Raw genomic sequence first — 18,999 nt, 5'->3', positions numbered from 1 at the left:
TGTCACCAGCTGGGGCCAGAGGAGGGGGAGGGATACCCAGGAGCTGCTTTCTAGGGACAGCTTCAGGTTGAACAAGGCAACCCACCAGAGCAGTCAAGCGGCCCGGGGAGGACATGCTGCTGTCCAGGGGAGGCTCTGCCTCTCGATCCTGCCCTCGGGGTCTTAGAATCAGTGGGTGACAGTAGCCCTGGGTGACAGCAGGGGCAGGCTGGGCTGGCTGTGCTGCAGAAGGCCTTCCTGAAAGCGGCAGGCACAGGAAGCCTGGAGCAGCCCCAAGCCGAGATTTCTGAAAGCCCCTCCCTTCTGGACTCTGGGTTGCAAAATACTTTCAGTTTTGTTTCTGTCTGCTAGAAATGAAACTCAACAGAAAGACTCTGGAGACCATGGAGAGAGCCTTGCTGGTGTGCAGAAACTGGTAAGATAAAGCCTTCTCTAGTGGCCTGAGGCCAGCTAGTGAGAGGGGCACACAGGGTAAGGTTGTTCCTGAAGTGAGGAGAAAGGGCTCAGGCATTTGTATGGGTGGAAAGTTCCCTGGGTGACAAGTAGTTACCTCTATATCACTGAACCAGCATCCCCACCCCAAGATATTTTAGACTTTCTTGGACAGTCCTAAAGTCAATGGCCAAGATCATTGCCCCTTTTGGGCTACTCATATTTGGCAGAACTGGGGTCTAAATTTGGGGTTCTGATCATATGGTCTTTCCCCAGGAAAGGGGCTCATCAGATTCTCTGGTACCATTTCCAGTCTCTCATTGAGGGGGAGCTAAGATAGGTGGGGGGGGGGAGGGTGTTGGGGCAGGGGTCCAGTTATACCTGTAACTCGGGGGGACCCCGCCTCTGAAGCACTTTACCCTCCACTCTCCCTACCTGCGGGGGGGGGGGGGTGCCAGGGAGAATCCTTCTGGAGAGCTCTGCTTCAGCTAAAGCACCCTAGCTCTTCAGGGTCTGAACAGGTTCAGAAAGAAAAGCTGAGGGAGATAGTGACCAGGCCAGGGGCAAGAAAAGAAGGCCAAGAAAATGGCCTCTGTGCTGTCTGCCTGGGCCGCGCAGAAGTAGAGTCTGTTCAGACCCAAGGGGTGAGGCTTCGGCCATGCCTCTTGGCCATAGCCCTCCTGCCATAGCCCTTGGCCTGCCACACCTGTCGTCACTTAGACCTTTACTGAGACCTGAGTTTCCTTTCTCCCAAGCTACCTCAAGCAGGAGATGTTTGCAATAAAGGAAGCATTGCTGGGGGGTGAGGAGTGTTAACACCCTGCCCTGGAGCTGGGAGGCTCAGAAACAGGGGTGCTTTGAGTTCTCCAAGAAGGGCCTCAGGTCCCTCTGCAGGTGGCACAGGTGCACCTGCTGGCAGGGATGGGTAGAGCTCACTGTCTGGACTCTGGCTGAATGCTGGCAATGCCCTTTCAGGATGCCTATGCGTGGTAGGGAAGGGAGTACTTCAAGACAAGAAAAAAAAATTGAAAGCAATTGATATTTTTTTGTTGAGCTTTAAAAAGAGCTTCACTGTGGTATAATTGACCTAAATTGTATTATGTTTTTCAAGGGTACCATTTACCATGTTTAATCTGTGTCTACACCCCTCAGCCCGTTGGGGATAATGGACCTTCTCCTTTACCCTCAAAGACTTCTCGGGACTCCTTTGCTCCCTCCTGCTCCTTCTCAACATCCCTGCTCAACCTGGACAATATAAGAACTTATAGAATGTCCTGACGCTTCTCTTATCATTTTGCATGTTCTAATTTTCAACCAATGTGGGGGAAGGGGGCCAGGGAGCATCATCACCATCATGTATTAAGATCAAAAGGTCTTAATCCAGCTGCCCTGGCTGTGAAAAATGGCTCCACGGTTATATGTTGAAATAAGCCTGTTGTTCCTCCCCCTTGATTCTATAGCAGAAGAAGCATAGCCTCGGCCCACTTGGCCCTCCATGAGGCCCACTGCCTGCAGTCTCTGGTCCCCTGTCCGGAGTGCAAGGAACATGTTCCACAGGAGAAGATGGACGAGCACCAGGAGGCTGGGCACCAGCAGGTGAGCAGGAAGGAGGGAGGGCAGGGCGGCCATGAGAGTCCCGTCCACATGGCAGCAACTCCATCGTGGCCAAGTCACTTAGCCTGCACTGTGTCTACTCATGTCTATGAAGTGGAGGCGGAATCTCAGTTTAGTTTCTCACGCCAAACTGAGTATACCCCTGGCTTTCCCATTCCCACAGGCTCATGCATTCAATCAAGGTAAGGGGTCCCTGTTTCAGGAAAGGTTGAAAGGTCTTTTGAGGTTTGTGAATAGGGCACACAGGAAAGGAAAGGTCTAGAAAGCACACAAGGCTGACATTTCTCTCCTAGTCTTTTCAATCCCTTCTAGGGTAGATATGGGGTCCTTCCCAGAGAGCTCTGCTCAGTTCAGATCTTCCTAACTGTCTGGAGTCTGCACCAGCCCAAGAAGCAGAGCTGAGGGAACAGGGTTGGAGAGCAAAGAGGGGCAATGGTCAGGGGCCCCTCATCTGTCTTTCTGGAGACCCTCAAGCACAGGCATCCATTTCAGTGCAGTGGATCCCACAAATGCTTCTTGAAAGCTGGGCTGGTGCCACAGGGCAACTGAGGTGACCATGCCTCACCCCTGCCCTCTGGAAGATCACAGACCCAAAATAGAAGCATATGACCAAACAAGGCAGTGTTGGGGGAAGCGCACATGCTGGTGGGACTCATGTTTCTCTCTGTGCATCCAGGTCGGGTGTGCCATGTGTCAGCAGATCGTACAGAAGCACGCCCTGGAGTTCCATGAGGTGAGAGGCATACAAGATCCCCCTGTACCCCCAGCAGTTCACTGGGAGGAGGAGGGGAGGGGCCAGGAGTAAAGATTTCCACCTGACTTCCCTTCTCTCACTCAAGAAGGCTAGGGAAGCAAACTAGCTCAGCCCAGGGGCACAGGTCTGCCTGTCTCCCAGATACTGGTCAGAAGGGCTTGCAAGGATCCCTGAGCCCAAGAGAGAATTTGTTGTCCAAAAGAGTCCCCGCTCTGCCCCTTCCCCTGTCTCGCTGCAGGCCAGTGACCATGCCTGTCCCCTCTCCCACACACAGAGCACAGAATGCCAGGAGCGCCCCACTGCGTGTCAGTTCTGTGAGCTGGTCGTGCGCCTCAGCAAGCTGGAGATCCACGAGCACCACTGTGGCAACCGGACCAAGATCTGCCTGGAGTGCGGCCAGTCCATCATGCTCCGAGGGCTGGCCCAGCACAGGGCCGCATGTTGGAGTGAACCAGCCCCTCTCAGTGAGGGTGAGCAGCACTGGCTACAGGAAAAGAGAAGCTTCCAGGAGGGGGAAGCCTTTTCTGGATGGCATGCGAGCAATGTAAGGTCTCATAGGACAGAAGACGTGTGTGGGCAGATGATAGACAGATGTGCACTTTATAAATTTGTCTGGCCACACTAGTTTTAAGCTATACATGACAGTGACCTCCTTGTGTGTCCGCTTCAAATGACTGGTCTGGAGAGTCTAAGATCCCAAGGCTGGGGGCTGGGAGCCTCAGCGATGGGTAGAGAGGCAGACAGAGTCCTGCTACATGGGACGCTTCCTTTCAACTCCTCCAGCACAATCCAATGCTGCCTGTATCCTTGTATAGATGAGACACCCAGGCGCAGAATGAAGCAGGGGCTTGCTAGGGGCTGAAATAAGACAGACACCCAAGGTTTCTGACACCGCATCTGGAGCTTTTTTCACCATGACGGTGGACAGAGGGAAACTAGCTATAGCTTCTGAGCTGTGGGTCTGTGTGACCCCCGGGAGACATTTCAGGTTCTTTTGACCCAGTTACCTTTTTATGTGGGTGTTTCAGGGGACACGGCCACCATGAGTGACAGATCTTCCGTGGACTTCACAGGTTGTTTTAGTAATGTAGTCACATGTGGAAAGAGTCTAAAACACTTTGGACAGTAAATATCTCCTAGTTAACAATCTGCCCAAGGTCAAATTTGGCAAGTGAAAAATTGGAAGGGTTAAGATTCACATCCATGTCCTTCATTCCCACATGGCTGGGCATCAGCCCAGCCAACACAACTTCCACATGACTTTATCAACATAAGTCTATCAAAATAACACAACACAGCCAACACAGCTTTAACACAATCCACAAAGGCATGTACGGTAAGCCCTCGTTGGATCACAGAGCCAGGAAAATGGTGAAATGACAGGATGGTCACAATGGACAGGATTGGCATCTGCAGTAGCAGTCCCTTCGTCTCCTTGGAAACCAGTCCTGCTCCAGGACAACGTCCCTCCATAAGGACTGCGTGCTGCCCAGGCAAATCATACTCATAAGCGCAGGCCATCCACAGCATCTGGGGTAGCTGGACTAGTCGTTGCCAAGGGTAATCATTTGTGGTGTTGTTTCTTATTCCTTTATTCAGGGGAGAGAAGTCCTCCTGAAAAGAAAGTCCACTGTCATTATTGTCACCAAGAGATTCCAGAAAATATGTACTTCTACCATAAGGTGAGTAGGAATTAGTCATTTTCTAATGATGCCAACAACCAGTCCATATTTCCAAAGAGTATGATGGGAAAGGTTAGATTTTTGCACCCAGTGTTACGTCGAAGAATATTACAGCTTCCCATGTTCAGTTTTGCAGTGTTCAAAGGGGGAGGTTAATGAATTGCTGAAGGCTGATTTAGCTTAAATAACGATGACCGCCCTTGGTGACTCCCTGTGACAGTCCTTCGAGGAGCCTCCTGACCTGACCGCTTCAGCTATCCCTGACCCCCCTAGGAACTTCTTCCACCTTCAGAGCCTGGATGTTGCTCAGGAGAATCTGCCTTATTATTTCTTGACCCACGTGAGGGCCCAAAACTGAACGACTTTCTCCATTTTTCCAGGACTGGGTACAAAAAGTGGATCAGTAGTGCTTTAATGATGTGCTTGATGGATTGATTGATTTTGCCTGGCACATTCAGGCTCTTTTCTCTGTGGCTTTAAGCACCTTGAAGTGCCTTCTCTGCTGAATAGCTCCTTTCTTTTGCAGGCTGAGCGTTTGCCCTGTGGGGAAACTTACCAAGTTTTCTCCCCTTGGAACACAAGTCTTCCTCCCGGGGAAGAGCTGTTTACCCTTTCTTTACCCTTTAATTCAGAGAACCATGAATATCAGAATCTGAGACCCTTGCAGTGATCTAGATCTTTTTGTTTATTATGGTAAAACTCCTGTAACATGAGACTTATCATTAGTGGCATTAAGTATATTCACAATGTTGGGTGACCATCACCTCTCTCATTCCAGAACATTTACATCACCCCCAAAGAAACCCCATGCTCACTAAGCAGTCACTCCCCACCCCTCCTCTCCTTAGCCCCTGGCAACCACTAGTCTGCTTTCTGTCTCTATGGCTGTATCTGTTATAGGACAGCCCCAATATTGAACGGGTTCCTGGCTGTGGGTCCTCACCCGCGCGCTTAAAAGGGACTTATTAATACTCCACTACAGATACACACAAAAGGTTAATAAAAGGTTTATTTACAAGGGAAAAGGAAATGAGGAAAATGTACAACTCAGGGAGAAAATAGGGAAATAAAGTCTTTAATGCGTCCTACCCGATCCGCCGACCTGGAAACCCAAAGTCACTCTCAGAGCTGGCCGGACGCTGCTAGCTGGTGGAGAGCCAAAATGGGGGACCCCCCCAAAGCCCACATGTCTGTCTTTATACTCACTTGGCTGCTTAACCCCACCCTCAGGTCCCAGCCACCTTCCCTTTGGTGGTGATGGGATTTGGAGTTCCCAGTGTCTTTGGCTTTGGCCTGGGGTGGGGGTGGAGTCCACAAAGTCTGTATGAAATTACCTTTAGGACATCCTTTTCCCCCTAACATATCTAGTCTGGACATTCCTTGTTAGCGCAGTCCATGTGGTCTGATGTAATTCGTTTAGTTAGCATCGTGTGTTCCAGGTTCCTCCGTGTTGCTGAGGAGGGCAGCACCTCATGCCTTTGATGGAAGTATTTTGCGGTTCCATTCATCGGTTGCTAAACATTTGGGTCATTTCCACCTTTCAGCCTCTTGTTTTTGGAAGTGCAGTCTGTGGGGCAGCAGCAACAGTCTCACCAAGGAGCTTGTTGGAAATGCAGACTCCCAGGCCCACCCCCGAGAAATGCTAACTCAGAACATGCAGTTTCACGAGGCTCCTGAAGTTTCAAGACAGAGAAGCACTGCCCAGCCCAGTGCTTGCCAGCCCTCGCTGGGCATCAAATCCCATTAGTTTTCCTTAATCATGATGCCTAGTCTATCACATAAGTGGTCCATGTCTTTTGTTTGAATCAGAAATACTTGAGCACCCAAACAAGAGAGAAGCTGACTACGCCCTTCCAAATGTCCAGACTGGCAACCATGAATAGCAACACACTTCAGAGGTGTGGGGGACTCGAATAAACATGGGACTGAATTTGTGGTCAGTAATCTTACACTTCAGTTCTGTTCTGCCACCTATTGACTATGCAGATTTCCTGAGCCTCCCTCTTCTTTTGAGGAAAATGGGGATGGCGATTTGTCCACTTCATGAGAATAGAACACCCGTAACCACTCGCTGCCAGATGACCTCCCTGCCAGCAGCTACACGCACACGCTTCCCCCCATTAACCACAGAGACACTTTCCATTTCCTGCCGAGAGCTGACCGGGGCACTGCAGCCCATCCTCCCTGCCTACACAAGATCATTGCCCCAAAAGCTCTCCCCTCTCTCTACAACCAGGAGACCCCCTCCTAACAGCAGGAAGAGATGAAATATGCTGCACAAGGAGGCAACAGCAAACTGTTCAATGTGTTCTAACATATGTTATGATACATTTTTGAAGTGGTAACCTTAACACTTAACATTGATGGATTGACAGTGCTACCTTTGGGGCTGCATTGAAAAGCTCAATCTCTTGGGGTCTCCATGGTGATACAAAGCTTAAAGTCTCAGCGCTATCAAGCTACCACCAGCCACTGCAACAGGATTTCAAGAGTTCGATCTCCATCTTGCCAGAGAACTAACCCACATGTGGCACAGCAGACCTCTCCTGACTCTCCCGCTGCTCCCCTCTGCAGTGTATTTCAGTAGATCTGCCTGTTCTGCTCCCCACTCTGTCTCTGGTGCATCCTCTCACACACGCATTCCCTTACACCTTGCACCTCTGGCCTAGACCCCCAGTGCACAAATAAGTAAAAATAAATCTTAAAAATTATAATGATAAGCTCCCTCCCTCCCTTCCTTTTCCTCTCTCTTTGCAAATTAGGGATATTTTATAGTTCTGTCTTTCATGTTACATTAACATGACTCAAAAAACAAAAAAAAACACTTCTCTTGATCTCATTTCTTGTTGTTTCTTGTTTCTTTGCTCCCCTTTGCAGCAAACTTCGAAACAGGTAGTTTATAATCACTGTCACCATCTCTTCTTTCCCAACCTTACTCCCTCTCCAACCTGGCTTCAGCGCCATCCCTTAGGTCTTGTCAAAATCATCAATGACCTTCATGTTGCCAAGTCCAAGGTAGTTCTCAGGCCTCAATTCATGAGGAGCATTGACCACCACTGTTCACTCTTCTTCAGTTCACTTTCTTGCTTCTAGAATACCGTACTCTCCTTTCAATTGCCTCACTGCTTTCTCCTTCTCTAGCTCCCCAACCTCTTAATTTGTGTTCAACCTGTGTGTTCCTCCTTAACCCTACTTACTGCCTCAATAATTGTATCCAATCTTAGGATTTTTAAAAACACCTTCAGTAAGCAACACTCCCAAATTTATATCTCATTCTGGAATCTTTTCCCAATCTCCAGACTGGAGTTTCTTCAGCAAGAACCTGAGTAGTAAATCTTTACCTAAAAAGGTACTACTTTTTTCTGCATTTTTGAATGGTAGTATCACTAGTTTACTAGTTAACAATTACTTTCTCTTGGCATTTTGAAATTTATTCTGCCATCTTCCCACGTTTATGATTGCTCTTGATAAGTCTGTTTCCATGTGCAATTGCTGTTCTTTTGTAGACAAGCTTTTCCTTCCCTTTCATGATTCTCTTTGCCTTTGATCTTTTGTGGTTTCACTGCAATATACCTAAGTTAGGAATATTTTTTTCCCTCCTGCTCAGAACAATGTACTCAAATGTGTACATTGTACTCATTGGTACTCATTGTACTCATTGTACTCATTGTACTCATTGTACTCAATGTACTCCCCCCTCTTTCTCAGAATTTTTCCTGCCTGTATCTAAAGATTTATGTCCTTAATCAGTTCTGAAAAATTCCCAGCTCTCTACAAATCCCCAACTCCCCCATGTCCTCCCTCTCCAGAATATATTGTATTTTCTTGTTCTAGCTTTATGTCTCTTAACCTTTCACATTTCCTATTTCCAGCTCCTATATTCTGAGCAATTTTCTCAAATCTGTCTTCAAGTCCATTTATATTTTCTTGGCCAAATTTAAGCTCATTTGTTAAGGTGCAGTGTCTGTATTTTTCATTTCTAGAAGTTTTATTTATCTCTTTCAACTTTTCCTGTTCTTTTCTCATAGGGTGTTATTCTTTTGTCTTGATCATTTTGAATTAATATATTCAATAGTCTCTGGTCTTTATTTCTATTATCTGCACTTCTTAGAGACTGACACTGATATTGGCTATATCTATGACTTTTACTTAGGGTAAAGAACTTCCTTGTGTATTGGTGAGTCTGGATTGTGAATTTCTGTTTGATGAGTCTCTATCTGTGAGAATTCTGTATGATCTAGTTTGAGGTTTTGTACCCTCCAGAGGGATTTTGTGATTGCTTTGGCCAAACAACTTCTATGTTAATTCTTCTGCTTGAGATTCCCAGGCCATAGGCTAACATAAATCTGATCCCCTCACATATATGAATGACAGGGACCTGTGATATCTGAGTTTTCATGAACATGAGCCTTTCTCAAATTCCAACCCAAGGTAGACACCCTTCCCTGTGACTTTCCTTTTCCAATTAGTAAATTGTTTTGAGTTCCCATAGTTTGGTCTTCAAGGTTTCCAGTCATGTGAAGGGAAATCTTACTGATAACTCTTCACATGTAGACTCACATCGCTCAACGAAGTCCTTCGTGATAAGATTGACCCAGCATCTTCTCCCAAGTGTCAGCTCATGTGCTAACAAATCAGGTCTTCATTCCTGGAACACAGTTTTCTTTCTTTCTTGCAAAGTCAGCTATAAAGTTAAACAAATGTCATATTTTACCCAACATTTGTGTTTGTAGTAGGAAGTGTTCAGATTACCTCGTCTATTATATTGTCAACAAGAGCCAAAGTCACTTTTAATTTGATATATTATTCACAATTGCAGGAAAAATGTTGTGCAGTCTCAGAGTCTGTGAAATATTTTCCAGCTGGAAAGCCAAGTACTTCTTCTCCAACCCCTCCAAGTCAGACTGCTGAATATCTAGCTTCCTCGGAACAGAAAGATGTCCGTCCAAAGATGAAAAATAGGAACAAGGTTCCTCTTCTTTTGGAAGATTCAACAAATCTAGCACCAAGCAGCACAAATAAAACCATGACTATTCCTTTCAAGTCTGAGGATGACCCCAGGACCACGTCTCCTGCAGAAGATGAGGCAGCCTATGATATTCTGAGAAGATGTGCTCAGTGTGGTATCCTGCTCCCCCTGCCAACCTTAATTCTACACCAGGTACCCAGCTGTCCTCTCCTGGCCTGGCTGGCCACATCTGAGCAGTGCGTAAGGAAAGCTCAGACCTGCAAGATGCTCACAGCCATTGCCACTGGAAAGACCCTTCTCTCGCTCTTCCTTCTCTGGGTGCCCAAATCCTCTCTCTTGCAGCACTTACCACCTGGCTTATTTGTATAGTCTCAGAAACTAGGCCACCTTTGAAGGACAGCCAGCTTTTTTCATCTCTGCAGCTCCAGCTCCTAGCACAGGGCTGACACACAGCATATTATCCAAAACTACAGAGTAAATGAATGAAGCAGAGGCCATGAGGTCCACCTCTCTCACGGTATAAAGAAGGCTGAGCGATCCAGAGATCAGAATCTTGGTCAAGACCCCAAGTCCTTTGGTGGTTGGCCCTAGGAGATCAGGGTTTATAGCTGTTTCCCTCAATATCCTGATTTCTACATTCTAGATTATTTTCTAGTAATAACAAGTAGTAGTATTAAAGGTAGTTAACTCTTAGGAGCCAATTACAATGCAAAACTCTTTACAAGTGGTTCATGCTCATTATAAACAAGAGGCAGATATTTTATCCCTATTTTATAGTTGAGGAAACAGGACAGAAAGGCTGATTGGCTTCCCTAGGATTATGTAATCAGAGAATAACAGAATCCAGCCTGCAATCCCACGTGTATGTGATTCCAAAACTTGGTGCTCTTTAATACCATCCTGTATGCCTCACTCACTTAAAAAAAAAAAAAAAACTTTCATTATCTGATATTTTTCAAAATATAGAAGTATTAAATTATGTTATAACCAGTTGACACAATGCCAAACGAAGAAGTATAAAGGTAAGGCTAATTCTCCTCCACTCCTACCCCACCCCACAGTCCTGTGCTCTGAGATACCAGGGGCAGCAGCTGATGCGTGTGCTTCAAAGCCCTACGCACTGCAAACAACTGTTTGGTTTTCTCCATATATCATTTTACTATACACCTTATGCTGTCATTTCCTTTTCCAGTTAACCTATGATGTGCACTCCTTACATAAGGGTAGGCCTAGATCTTTCTCTCTAACTTCTTTAGGCATCTCAATGTCCACATAGCATATATTTTTACAAAGATAGGTGAATTTCAGGCTTGCTGGGGTGTGATTATTCTCATATTCTCTTGCCTCCCACAATTTGTTTCATACTTTCCTCCATCCTGATATAATAGGTTTGCCAATTGAGCAATATATATATATATATATATGATTTGGGACAAAAATAACTACAAAATAATTGCACGGGACATACTTATGCTAAAAAAAATCTTTGTTTCTCTAAAATTAACTGGGCATCCTATATTTTATCTGGCAACCCTATTATATAACCACATACAAACATATCCATTTGGAGTCCAATTATACACACTTCTTTGCATTTTAATGTTATGATTCAGCAATACCCAGGACATTCTTCCAAGTCCAATGATGTGGCTTTTTTTTTTTTTAATGGCTGTATAACCGTTCATGGTGTGATGTGCTCTAATCTGTTCACTCTTCCTTCCCCCACCACACTCTCCCCTTGCTATTAAATATTGTCAGGAGCCCCACCTAGCTTGGTGGGCTCCCTGCTGTCCCCATTCCATCTGAGGCTCAGTGTTCACACAATATCCAGAGATGTCCCAGGAACTGCCACTTCCCACTTTAAACACATGAAACTTTTTTTATATCTACTTCTTTAGGAAAAATGCTGGTGGTTAGCTTCATTGAAGGGGAAGCAAACGAGAACTTCCAGCTAGATTTGGAAAAGTAAAGGTACTGCCGATTTAAGATTCTGTTTTTACAACTGGTTTTCCTGCTTACTTTCTGTGGTGGCCTTTACTCCTGAAAAGAGATGTGTTTGTTCGTTGGGTTTCTTTCTTGTAGAAGAAAAGGTTCTGATTTAAATAAGTATGTTCCTTCTTTTGCACAGAGATGCTGGTTTGCCCAAGAGCTACAGCTAAACCAGAAAGGGATAAAGAGGTTCCAGCAATTCTGCCCCAGAGTCCTGAGCCAGCATCTAAGGGGCACCACCTTACTGCCATCTTGGGCAACCCAGTTCTAGTCTTGAAAGAATAAAAACTCTCTCCCTGAAAACTTCTGCTCACTGTCTGCTGTGTTCAGATTCCTGTCTGGTTCCCCAGGGTGAGGGTGGCACAGACAGGACATCATACTTAGGCAGTGCCCAAGGAAAGGGGCCACGCAGAAAACAAGAAATGGAGGGTGGGAGGGAGAGCTGAAACTGAAGGTAGGCGAAGCCCAAAGGGATGCCTTTCAGGGCTGTGAGCCGGGGAAGCCTAGGAATGCCAACTGTGCCCCTTGCCTTTCGCCTGGCCTTCGCGATTAGCCAGAGAGCCCTCGCTGGGGAGGGAAAGAACAAGGAATTTGCTGGGTTAAATGTGCCCACCCTGCAAAAACTGGGAAGGTGGAGCGGTTTTCAAATGTTGTCAGGTTTGCCTAAGGTTCTCCTTTGGGTGTCCTGTCTCGGGAGGAGAAAGCACAAGTCAGCGACAGCACGCAGGGGCCGCTTCCCCTGGAGGGGGGTGCACACATGGGGTCTCCAGGGACTCCACAGGACCCGGCGCTGGGTCAGGACAGGAAAGGTGGTGAAGTGCGCGGGCCTGAGCCCCAAGTTCGGGGCAGACCCGCTTCCTCGCGCGAAGAGAGAAGGGCAGCTGGCACGCGCGTCCTCACCCCGCGCTCAAACCGGACTTTAGCACCCAGCCCCTGGCCCGGTGCCTTCCTGCACAGCGCTGGGGCCCGTCTCTACACCACATCACCTCATCTGGCAAGCCCGGGTTGGAGGGCCTGTGCCCACCGAGGACGAGCAGAGGCCTGCAGGTGGCCGCGCGTCACAAAGGCGGTCCTCTGCTGGTGTTTCGCCAAGGCGCGACCCGCAGCCGCGGAGTGGGCGAGCGAGCAGAGGCGGCGTGCGGAGCAGGCAGGCGCGCTCACGGTCCCCGCAGCTCTAGGGGCGCAGCCCAGGGGGCCCAGCCTGAGCCGGTAACAGGCGGCGCGGGCGCGGGAACCACCAGTACCAGCTGGGCGCGGGAGGGGGTGGCGGGGGACACCCGGCAGCCCCCGTGGGGAGAGGTGGGATCCCCTTCTCACAGTCTCCTCCTGGAAGCATCTCTGCATGCAGGAGCTTCAAGGCCACCTCCCCTGGCCCTGGGTGATTGGACATGCTGAGGTTTCCTTCCACGGGGATGAGGGGTCGGTGGGCTAGTCGTGTTATTTGATGGAGGAAGCTTAGGTTTAGGAGTCCTCAGGTGGTTGGAATCCCACCTCCCCAATTCCTTCCTGCTCTCAGCAGGAGACTTTTTTTTCTAAAGATGTATTTATTTATTTATGCATACAAGAGCTGGGGCACAGGCCAGAGGCAGGCGCAGGGAGTGAGAGGATTCACCAGAGACAGAGTGGGGAGCAGAACAGGCAGACAGACCAAAAGAACGGCTGAGGGGAGCAGCAGGCAAGACAGAAGAGGTCTACTGCGCCATGTGGGTAGCCCCCTGGCCGGCCGGGACTCGAACTTAAGCTGCAGCAGCTGCGGACAGCTTCCTAGGTTGCATCTCAACCCCTGCGCCACCAGGGAAGCAGGGGAGACTTTCTTAATGACTGTTTTCCCATTTTTAAATTGAGTCTATTCCTACCCACCATACAGGAATGCTGCAGAGACACCAGGACAGCAGACACTGGTAAAGCATTTACTACCTGCCAAGCACTGTTCTGGCACTTTCTATGTATCAACTCATTTAATCCTTCCCGTACTGTTATTACAGCTATTTACACATGTAGAGACCAAGGCACAAAGAAATGAATTTGCCTAAGGTTATATGCAACAATTGACAGAACCAGGATCCAAGCCCTAAACGACACTGCCTCTCACTGGTGAGGTGGGGCCAGGGACGGGGAGCCCCAGTAATTTCGCTTGACTTTCCCACACACCAAACATGTTCTCCCAACCCCTACCCGGTGGCTTAAAGTGTCTGATAATTCTTCTGACACGTGGCTGCTAGAACAAAGGATTTCCTCTACTTTCTCAAGCACCTTTCCCGTACCTCCCATACTACCCCAGGTTCTAGTCAAATGATGGCTGCAATAGGTGAGAGAGACTAACTCAGAAGAGCACCCGTGAGGCTCACCCATGTTAAATACACATTTGGCAAGAACACCAGCAGAGATATATATCAAACACCTGGAACAGCTGCCTGTGGTAGAGGGCAGCAGAGTGAGGTGGGAATAAACAAATAAATGCAACCAAAGAGAGGTGTTGCAGAGACAAGCATTTGTTTTGGGCTGAAAAATATCATCAACTTATCCCTCTGCACCTGAGACCTACCATGTGTGGAGGCAGGGCCAAAGTATCGGAAAGTCAGAAAGTCCAGGTTCTAGTCTGGGCACTGTTACTAAACCGCTGTGTGACCCTAAGCAACACCACTCACCCCTCTGGGCCCTAACTTCTTTCTGTAAAGAAATGAATTCTCAGGGCCTCTCCTGGTGGCACAGGTGGTTGAGCGCAGCTCTGTGAAGCTGTCCGCAGCCTCTGCAGCACCGGTTCAATCCCCCGGCGAGGGTCCCACATGGCACAGCAGACCTCTCCTGTCCTGCCCGCTGCTCCCCTCAGCAGTGTATTTCCTCAGTCTGCCTGTTCTGTTCCCCTCTCTGTCTCTGGTGAATCCTCTCACCCTCCCATCTGTACCTCGGTTCTTGTATAAATAAATAAATCTTAAAAAAAAAATCAATTCTCAGATCTCTTCCAGCCCTGAGTTTTTATGAGCCATGATTAATTATGTTGGTAAAGTAACCAGTAAAAGTCTCCTGGTTACCACTGAAGCTTTGGAGAATGAAGGCTCAGGGAAAGATAAAGAAAAGGAGAGGAGTCTTCAGGCAAGGGAAACACTGAAAGCAAAAAGTCATGAAAAGATTTCAACACATGGCTATTAAAAGTCCTGACTGGGGCTCAATGCATGAGGTGGCCTACGCCCAGTCTTCCTGGCACTCGCTAGCCTGGTGGGCAGTACCACTTGCAATCCAACAGCTGAGCCAGAGACCTTCCAGTTCTCTATAAGTCTGCACTCACCACTTATCAGTCATGTCCTCCAAAGAACTTACAAACCCACCAGATTGCCGCTGTAATGCCATACTAGTCCTAGGAGTCTGTACTCTGCTCCGGTCCTCACCCCTGAGTGTCCTTCCTATACTCAAAACTAGCCACCTCATCTCTGACATGCGACCTTTTGCCCTGGCTACCTAAGACTTCAGTTGAGCTTCTCTGCCTCTGTTCTGTTATTTACCATTTGAATGTAAACACAGCCATCAGCAAGGCAACTGGATGCATGCAAGGATTCTCCGCCAGAGAATCTATGTCAAAATTCCAGCATCTTGGGGAGCAGGGACAGTGAGGGTCCCTGGGATCTAGAACATATCAGTTAGCCCATCACTTAGGGCCCCTAGAGCTAGCACCTCCCACTGTTCCATCACTCCCTGCCCCTTACAAGTTCAACTCCAAATAATCTTCGTTCCCTGAATACAAACACATCTTGTACATTCACAGTTCAGTGGCTTCATAAGCATCATTCCCTCCACCCAGAATAATCCCCCGCCACCAGGACGACAACCTAGTCTGCCTCACAAGTCTTACCCTGCAAAACCCAGCTCAGATCTACCTTCTCTGAATAGCCCTCTCCACATCCTCCTTACCCAGACAGAATTAATCACCTGCTGCTTGTGCTACCCTACACCTGACTATGCCTGGACCTTTTCACACCTGCCCCCGTGATGTAATCTCATCCTGCTCTGCATCCCTGCTAGACCCCAATGGACTGGGAGTCCTTACAGGTGTAGAATTATGGCGAATGTATCATTAAGCCACCCGCGCCAGCTCAGTGCCCACCTCACTGTTGAATTGGGTTCAATTTCCATTTGGCAGGTAATGGCTCTTCCTTTTCACTCCTCACAGAAAACAAGTGACTGCCTTTCTTTCCTCATTTTTGGAAGCCCTGCCTACCACACAGCTGCAGTGGATACCTCAGTCCCCAATGGACGAAGAAAGCCAACTGAGCCATCCCCAAGAACAGAGCTGCTGGGCTAGCCTGCCGGATGTGTGCCTGCGTCGTGTCTTCTGGTGGTTGGGAGACAGGGACAGGTCCAGGGCAGCCCTTGTCTGCAGGAAGTGGAACCAGATGATGTATTCAGCTGACCTCTGGCGATACCGGACTATCACATTCAGCGGGAGGCCTTCCAGGGTGCATGCTTCTGAATTCGAGTCAGCTCTCTGGTATGTGAAGAAATTTGGTCGTTATCTGGAGCACCTGGAGATCAAATTCCTGAATCCTTACAATTCTGTCTTGACCAAGAAGTTCCAGGTCACCATACGGGGCCTCCTCTCATGTCTGGGTAGGAGCAACAACCGCTTGAAGTCTCTTTCCATCCAGCACCTGGAGCTGGACCGACTGGTCTGGAGGAACAGCATCCGGTGCTCCTTCATCAAGAGCTTGAGCTTCTTCTTAAAGAAAATGGGTAAACACCTGGATTATCTCAACCTCAAGGGGGCCAGACTGACCGTGGAGCAGGGCTGCCATGTCCTCAATTCCCTGAGCTACTTAAGGAACGAGAGTACAATTTCAGAGCTCAACATCGAGGACTTCTTTAGCCACCACCTCGCCGTCTACAGCAGCCCCCAGTTCAACAAGACAATGGCCACACTCCGCAACCTGGCTTCCCTGACCCTCAACTACAACTGCATCTCTGACGAGCTGCTTGAGAACTTGTGCGAGAACAACGCCAGTACCCTCTGGACCATGAACATCAAATGCCACATCCATGACCCCCATGGGCAGGTCGTCTGGGGCATGTCCTGGGCCAAGCTGGCCAGGCATGCCCCCCAGCTAAAGGTGAACTTCTTCTTCGAGCGGGTCATGAAGTATGAGCGCTTGACTCGGATCCTCTTGCAGGAGATCCCTTGCAGGAGTATCAGTCTGAGAAGCTGCTATTTCAGTGACCCAGACTGGTCGATGAGGCCCACGCTGCAGGAGCTCCTGCCCACCTTCCGGCATACTCTGCAGGTAGGTGTGACCCAAGGACTTTCAAGGAACCATTGCTGCTCAGGTTGCTGACTCCCCCAGCCTGCTCTCACCTGGGCTCGCACATGCCCACTCCATCTCAAATTGAGATTCTAGGGAATGTTAGCAAACTAAGCCTCTTTTGGCACCCTAGGCTGCAGCAGATGACAAAAGCTGCTGCTCACTTCCTACATGTGGAACACAAGGGGTTTTCTGGTTGGCTCTCTACCAAGGAAAGCAGCTCCTCTCCCCCAGGCTCAGATCTGTGACACCTGAGCAGAAAGTTACCTCCACAGGTGAGGAGCAGGTTGGAGGCCTCTCTGCCTCTCAGCAGCACACAGAGACAGCAGGATGCAGCGGTAAGCTCCAAGCAGGGCCTCTGTGTGGTCACAAAGGGCCTGGTAACTAGATAGAAGGGGAGAACCAAACCAAACCAAAAACCAAATTTGACCTAAGTCATGGAAGAGCTCAGAGGTGTAGGTTGTCCTGTAACCTGGCAACTTTCCCATCTATAAAATCAGCATCATTGTGTCCCTCCTAAGGCCTCCAGAAGGTTGTCATGACTGATATTAATAGTACTAACAAGAAACAATGCAGTGCTGATAGCTCATTGGATACTCACGTATCCCCATGGTGGGCAGGCAGGTTTCATTACCATCCTTCCATGCTATGGAAGAACTTGAGATTTAGGGGCCTGTCCAGAGTTCCCTGACCAGCCTAGGGCAGGGCTGGGATCAGCACGGTGGTGTCTGAACACCAAATACAGTGCCTCCAAACTCCCAAGTTTTAGAAAGTGGGATGAGATCACCTTCTTTCCCTAATTTCTTGCTCTGACAACCACATGTCCAGTGTCCCTTCTCTAAAGTGCTGGGATTATCAGCCCAAAGCCAGATCATGGCTATGCTGGAAATGGTACCGCCAGCCCTGCCCAAACACACCTTCCTCTCTGGTGCTTTTTCAGAAATTAACGTTCGAGTTCAACAACAACCATGAGTCACTTGACGAGGAGCTACACTTCCTGATCATATCCTGCAGGAAGTTATTTTACTTCAAAATCTGGGCTTTCCTTGATGTTAAGTTTGTGGAGCGGATCCTGAAGAGTCAGGAGGAAGGACAGTGTGCCCTGCGCACTCTCAAAGTAAGAGCCCCCAGGGCTGGTCCACAGGGACAGAGCAGGGGCACCCAGCCTCAGGGAGCCTGGGTCCAGCCTTGATGCTGCTCAGGACTGAGGGTCAGAGATGAGGCTGGGAGTGGGCACAGTCTGAATCTGTCTACTGGAAATGAACGGTTCCAGGAAAGGGAATTTGGAATTTTCTTCCTTAGTGGCTGGGTTTGGGCTTTTCCTGTTCTAGGCAACAATTACATGTACACATCATCCAGATTGCTTTCAGAACCTGACCATGTGTATTTCTCTGTTGGCACAGGTGAGAATTTATACAAACAGATGTGAGACAAATGAAGAGGACAGGACACTCCGGGAAATTTACAGGAAGTACAAAAAGCTCATTGATTCAGAGCTTAACTATTTTGTCATCGCTTACCCCATGATGTAGTAAGCACTGTCCAGAGAAAAAAAGCTAGAGCACTTTGAACTTGAAAACCCAGTTCTTGTAATACTGCATTTGGGGCCTCTCCAACCTTCACCCCTTTTTCTTTTCTCTCTCTTTTTTTCCCAGTTCCACAGCAGTGTAAACACCCAGCAAAGGCTGGGGCTGCTGAAGAAGTGATGGCCCCAAGTGACTTTAAAATCCTATCTTTACCAACTATCCAAGGTGATTTCTCTTTTTTGTCGTTTGGTTTTGTTTTCTGACACCCTCCCTCAGTCAAAGCCACTTAGAGCAGGTTCTTAACTCTGACTGCTGCTAACCTACACTCCTAGCCATGCTTAACTAGCCATGGAGCAAAGAGAACCACATTTTCTACTGACATAACATTATCAGTTGAGAAATGCTCTATCTCGTGGCTGACCTTGTGTCAGAGCGCCTGACACTGACATCTGGCCTGAGCTGAGATGAGTGGGTGCGTGAATGGGAATCTGCCAGGCACAGCCCTGCCTCCATCGAAGCAGGGGAATTCCCACTTTTAGAAAGAGCCTGCTCTGAGCTGGAGTCCCTCCCACAGAAGGAACTCAGCCCTGATTTCTCGGCATTTGGACTCATGTCCCCTATCTTCCTGTCCAGGCAGCCTGGCAACCAACCAGCTGTGAATGCCCACCCAGCCCTCTGGTGTGGGGCTGAGCCGGAAGTGCCCACTAACTCACATTTATGGAGGATCTGTGATGTCTTGGGAAAA

General features: G+C 48.4%; 2 protein-coding genes across 4 annotated transcripts; both read left to right on the top strand.

Annotated features, from left to right (window-relative positions):
- Positions 1 to 356: 356 nt before the first annotated feature.
- Positions 357 to 11,733, top strand: XAF1 (XIAP associated factor 1). Its single transcript, XM_037494506.2, has 8 exons — positions 357 to 415; positions 1,893 to 2,028; positions 2,723 to 2,779; positions 3,075 to 3,270; positions 4,400 to 4,482; positions 9,302 to 9,643; positions 11,350 to 11,422; positions 11,580 to 11,733. Exons 1-7 carry the CDS (start codon positions 384 to 386, stop codon positions 11,404 to 11,406), a joined length of 903 nt encoding a protein of 300 aa, XP_037350403.2. The 5' UTR covers positions 357 to 383; the 3' UTR covers positions 11,407 to 11,422; positions 11,580 to 11,733.
- An 827-nt stretch (positions 11,734 to 12,560) lies between these two features.
- On the top strand, positions 12,561 to 18,639 carry FBXO39 (F-box protein 39). Of its 3 annotated transcripts, none has more exons than XM_054689410.1 (4): positions 12,561 to 12,649; positions 15,606 to 16,710; positions 17,669 to 17,845; positions 18,132 to 18,639. In XM_054689410.1, exons 2-4 carry the CDS (start codon positions 15,685 to 15,687, stop codon positions 18,258 to 18,260), a joined length of 1,332 nt encoding a protein of 443 aa, XP_054545385.1. In that variant the 5' UTR covers positions 12,561 to 12,649; positions 15,606 to 15,684; the 3' UTR covers positions 18,261 to 18,639. The 3 variants fall into 3 exon arrangements, with proteins under 3 accessions (XP_054545385.1, XP_054545387.1, XP_054545386.1); XM_054689412.1 differs by lacking the exon at positions 12,561 to 12,649 and adding an exon at positions 13,321 to 13,341; XM_054689411.1 differs by lacking the exon at positions 12,561 to 12,649 and adding an exon at positions 13,450 to 13,534.
- Positions 18,640 to 18,999: the final 360 nt, after the last annotated feature.

This window comes from Talpa occidentalis, unplaced genomic scaffold (genome assembly GCF_014898055.3).
Source record: "Talpa occidentalis isolate TD23 unplaced genomic scaffold, MPIMG_talOcc4v2.1 talOcc4.7, whole genome shotgun sequence".
NCBI classification, from domain to species: Eukaryota; Metazoa; Chordata; class Mammalia; order Eulipotyphla; family Talpidae; genus Talpa; species Talpa occidentalis.
The sequence above is the reverse complement of the archived record's forward strand: the minus strand, read 5'-3'. Positions and strand labels throughout refer to the sequence as shown.

Bases quoted from the DNA above. Each gene is read 5' to 3' on its own strand.
- XAF1 (XM_037494506.2), top strand. From the start codon at position 384: ATGGAGAGAGCCTTGCTGGTGTGCAGAAACTG. The intron at 2,029-2,722 runs GTGAGCAGGAAG...CTGTGCATCCAG, and splicing joins AGGAGGCTGGGCACCAGCAG to GTCGGGTGTGCCATGTGTCA. The intron at 3,271-4,399 runs GTGAGCAGCACT...TCCTTTATTCAG, and splicing joins ACCAGCCCCTCTCAGTGAGG to GGGAGAGAAGTCCTCCTGAA.
- FBXO39 (XM_054689410.1), top strand. From the start codon at position 15,685: ATGGACGAAGAAAGCCAACTGAGCCATCCCCAAGAACAGAGCTGCTGG. The intron at 16,711-17,668 runs GTAGGTGTGACC...GTGCTTTTTCAG, and splicing joins CCTTCCGGCATACTCTGCAG to AAATTAACGTTCGAGTTCAA. The intron at 17,846-18,131 runs GTAAGAGCCCCC...CTGTTGGCACAG, and splicing joins GTGCCCTGCGCACTCTCAAA to GTGAGAATTTATACAAACAG.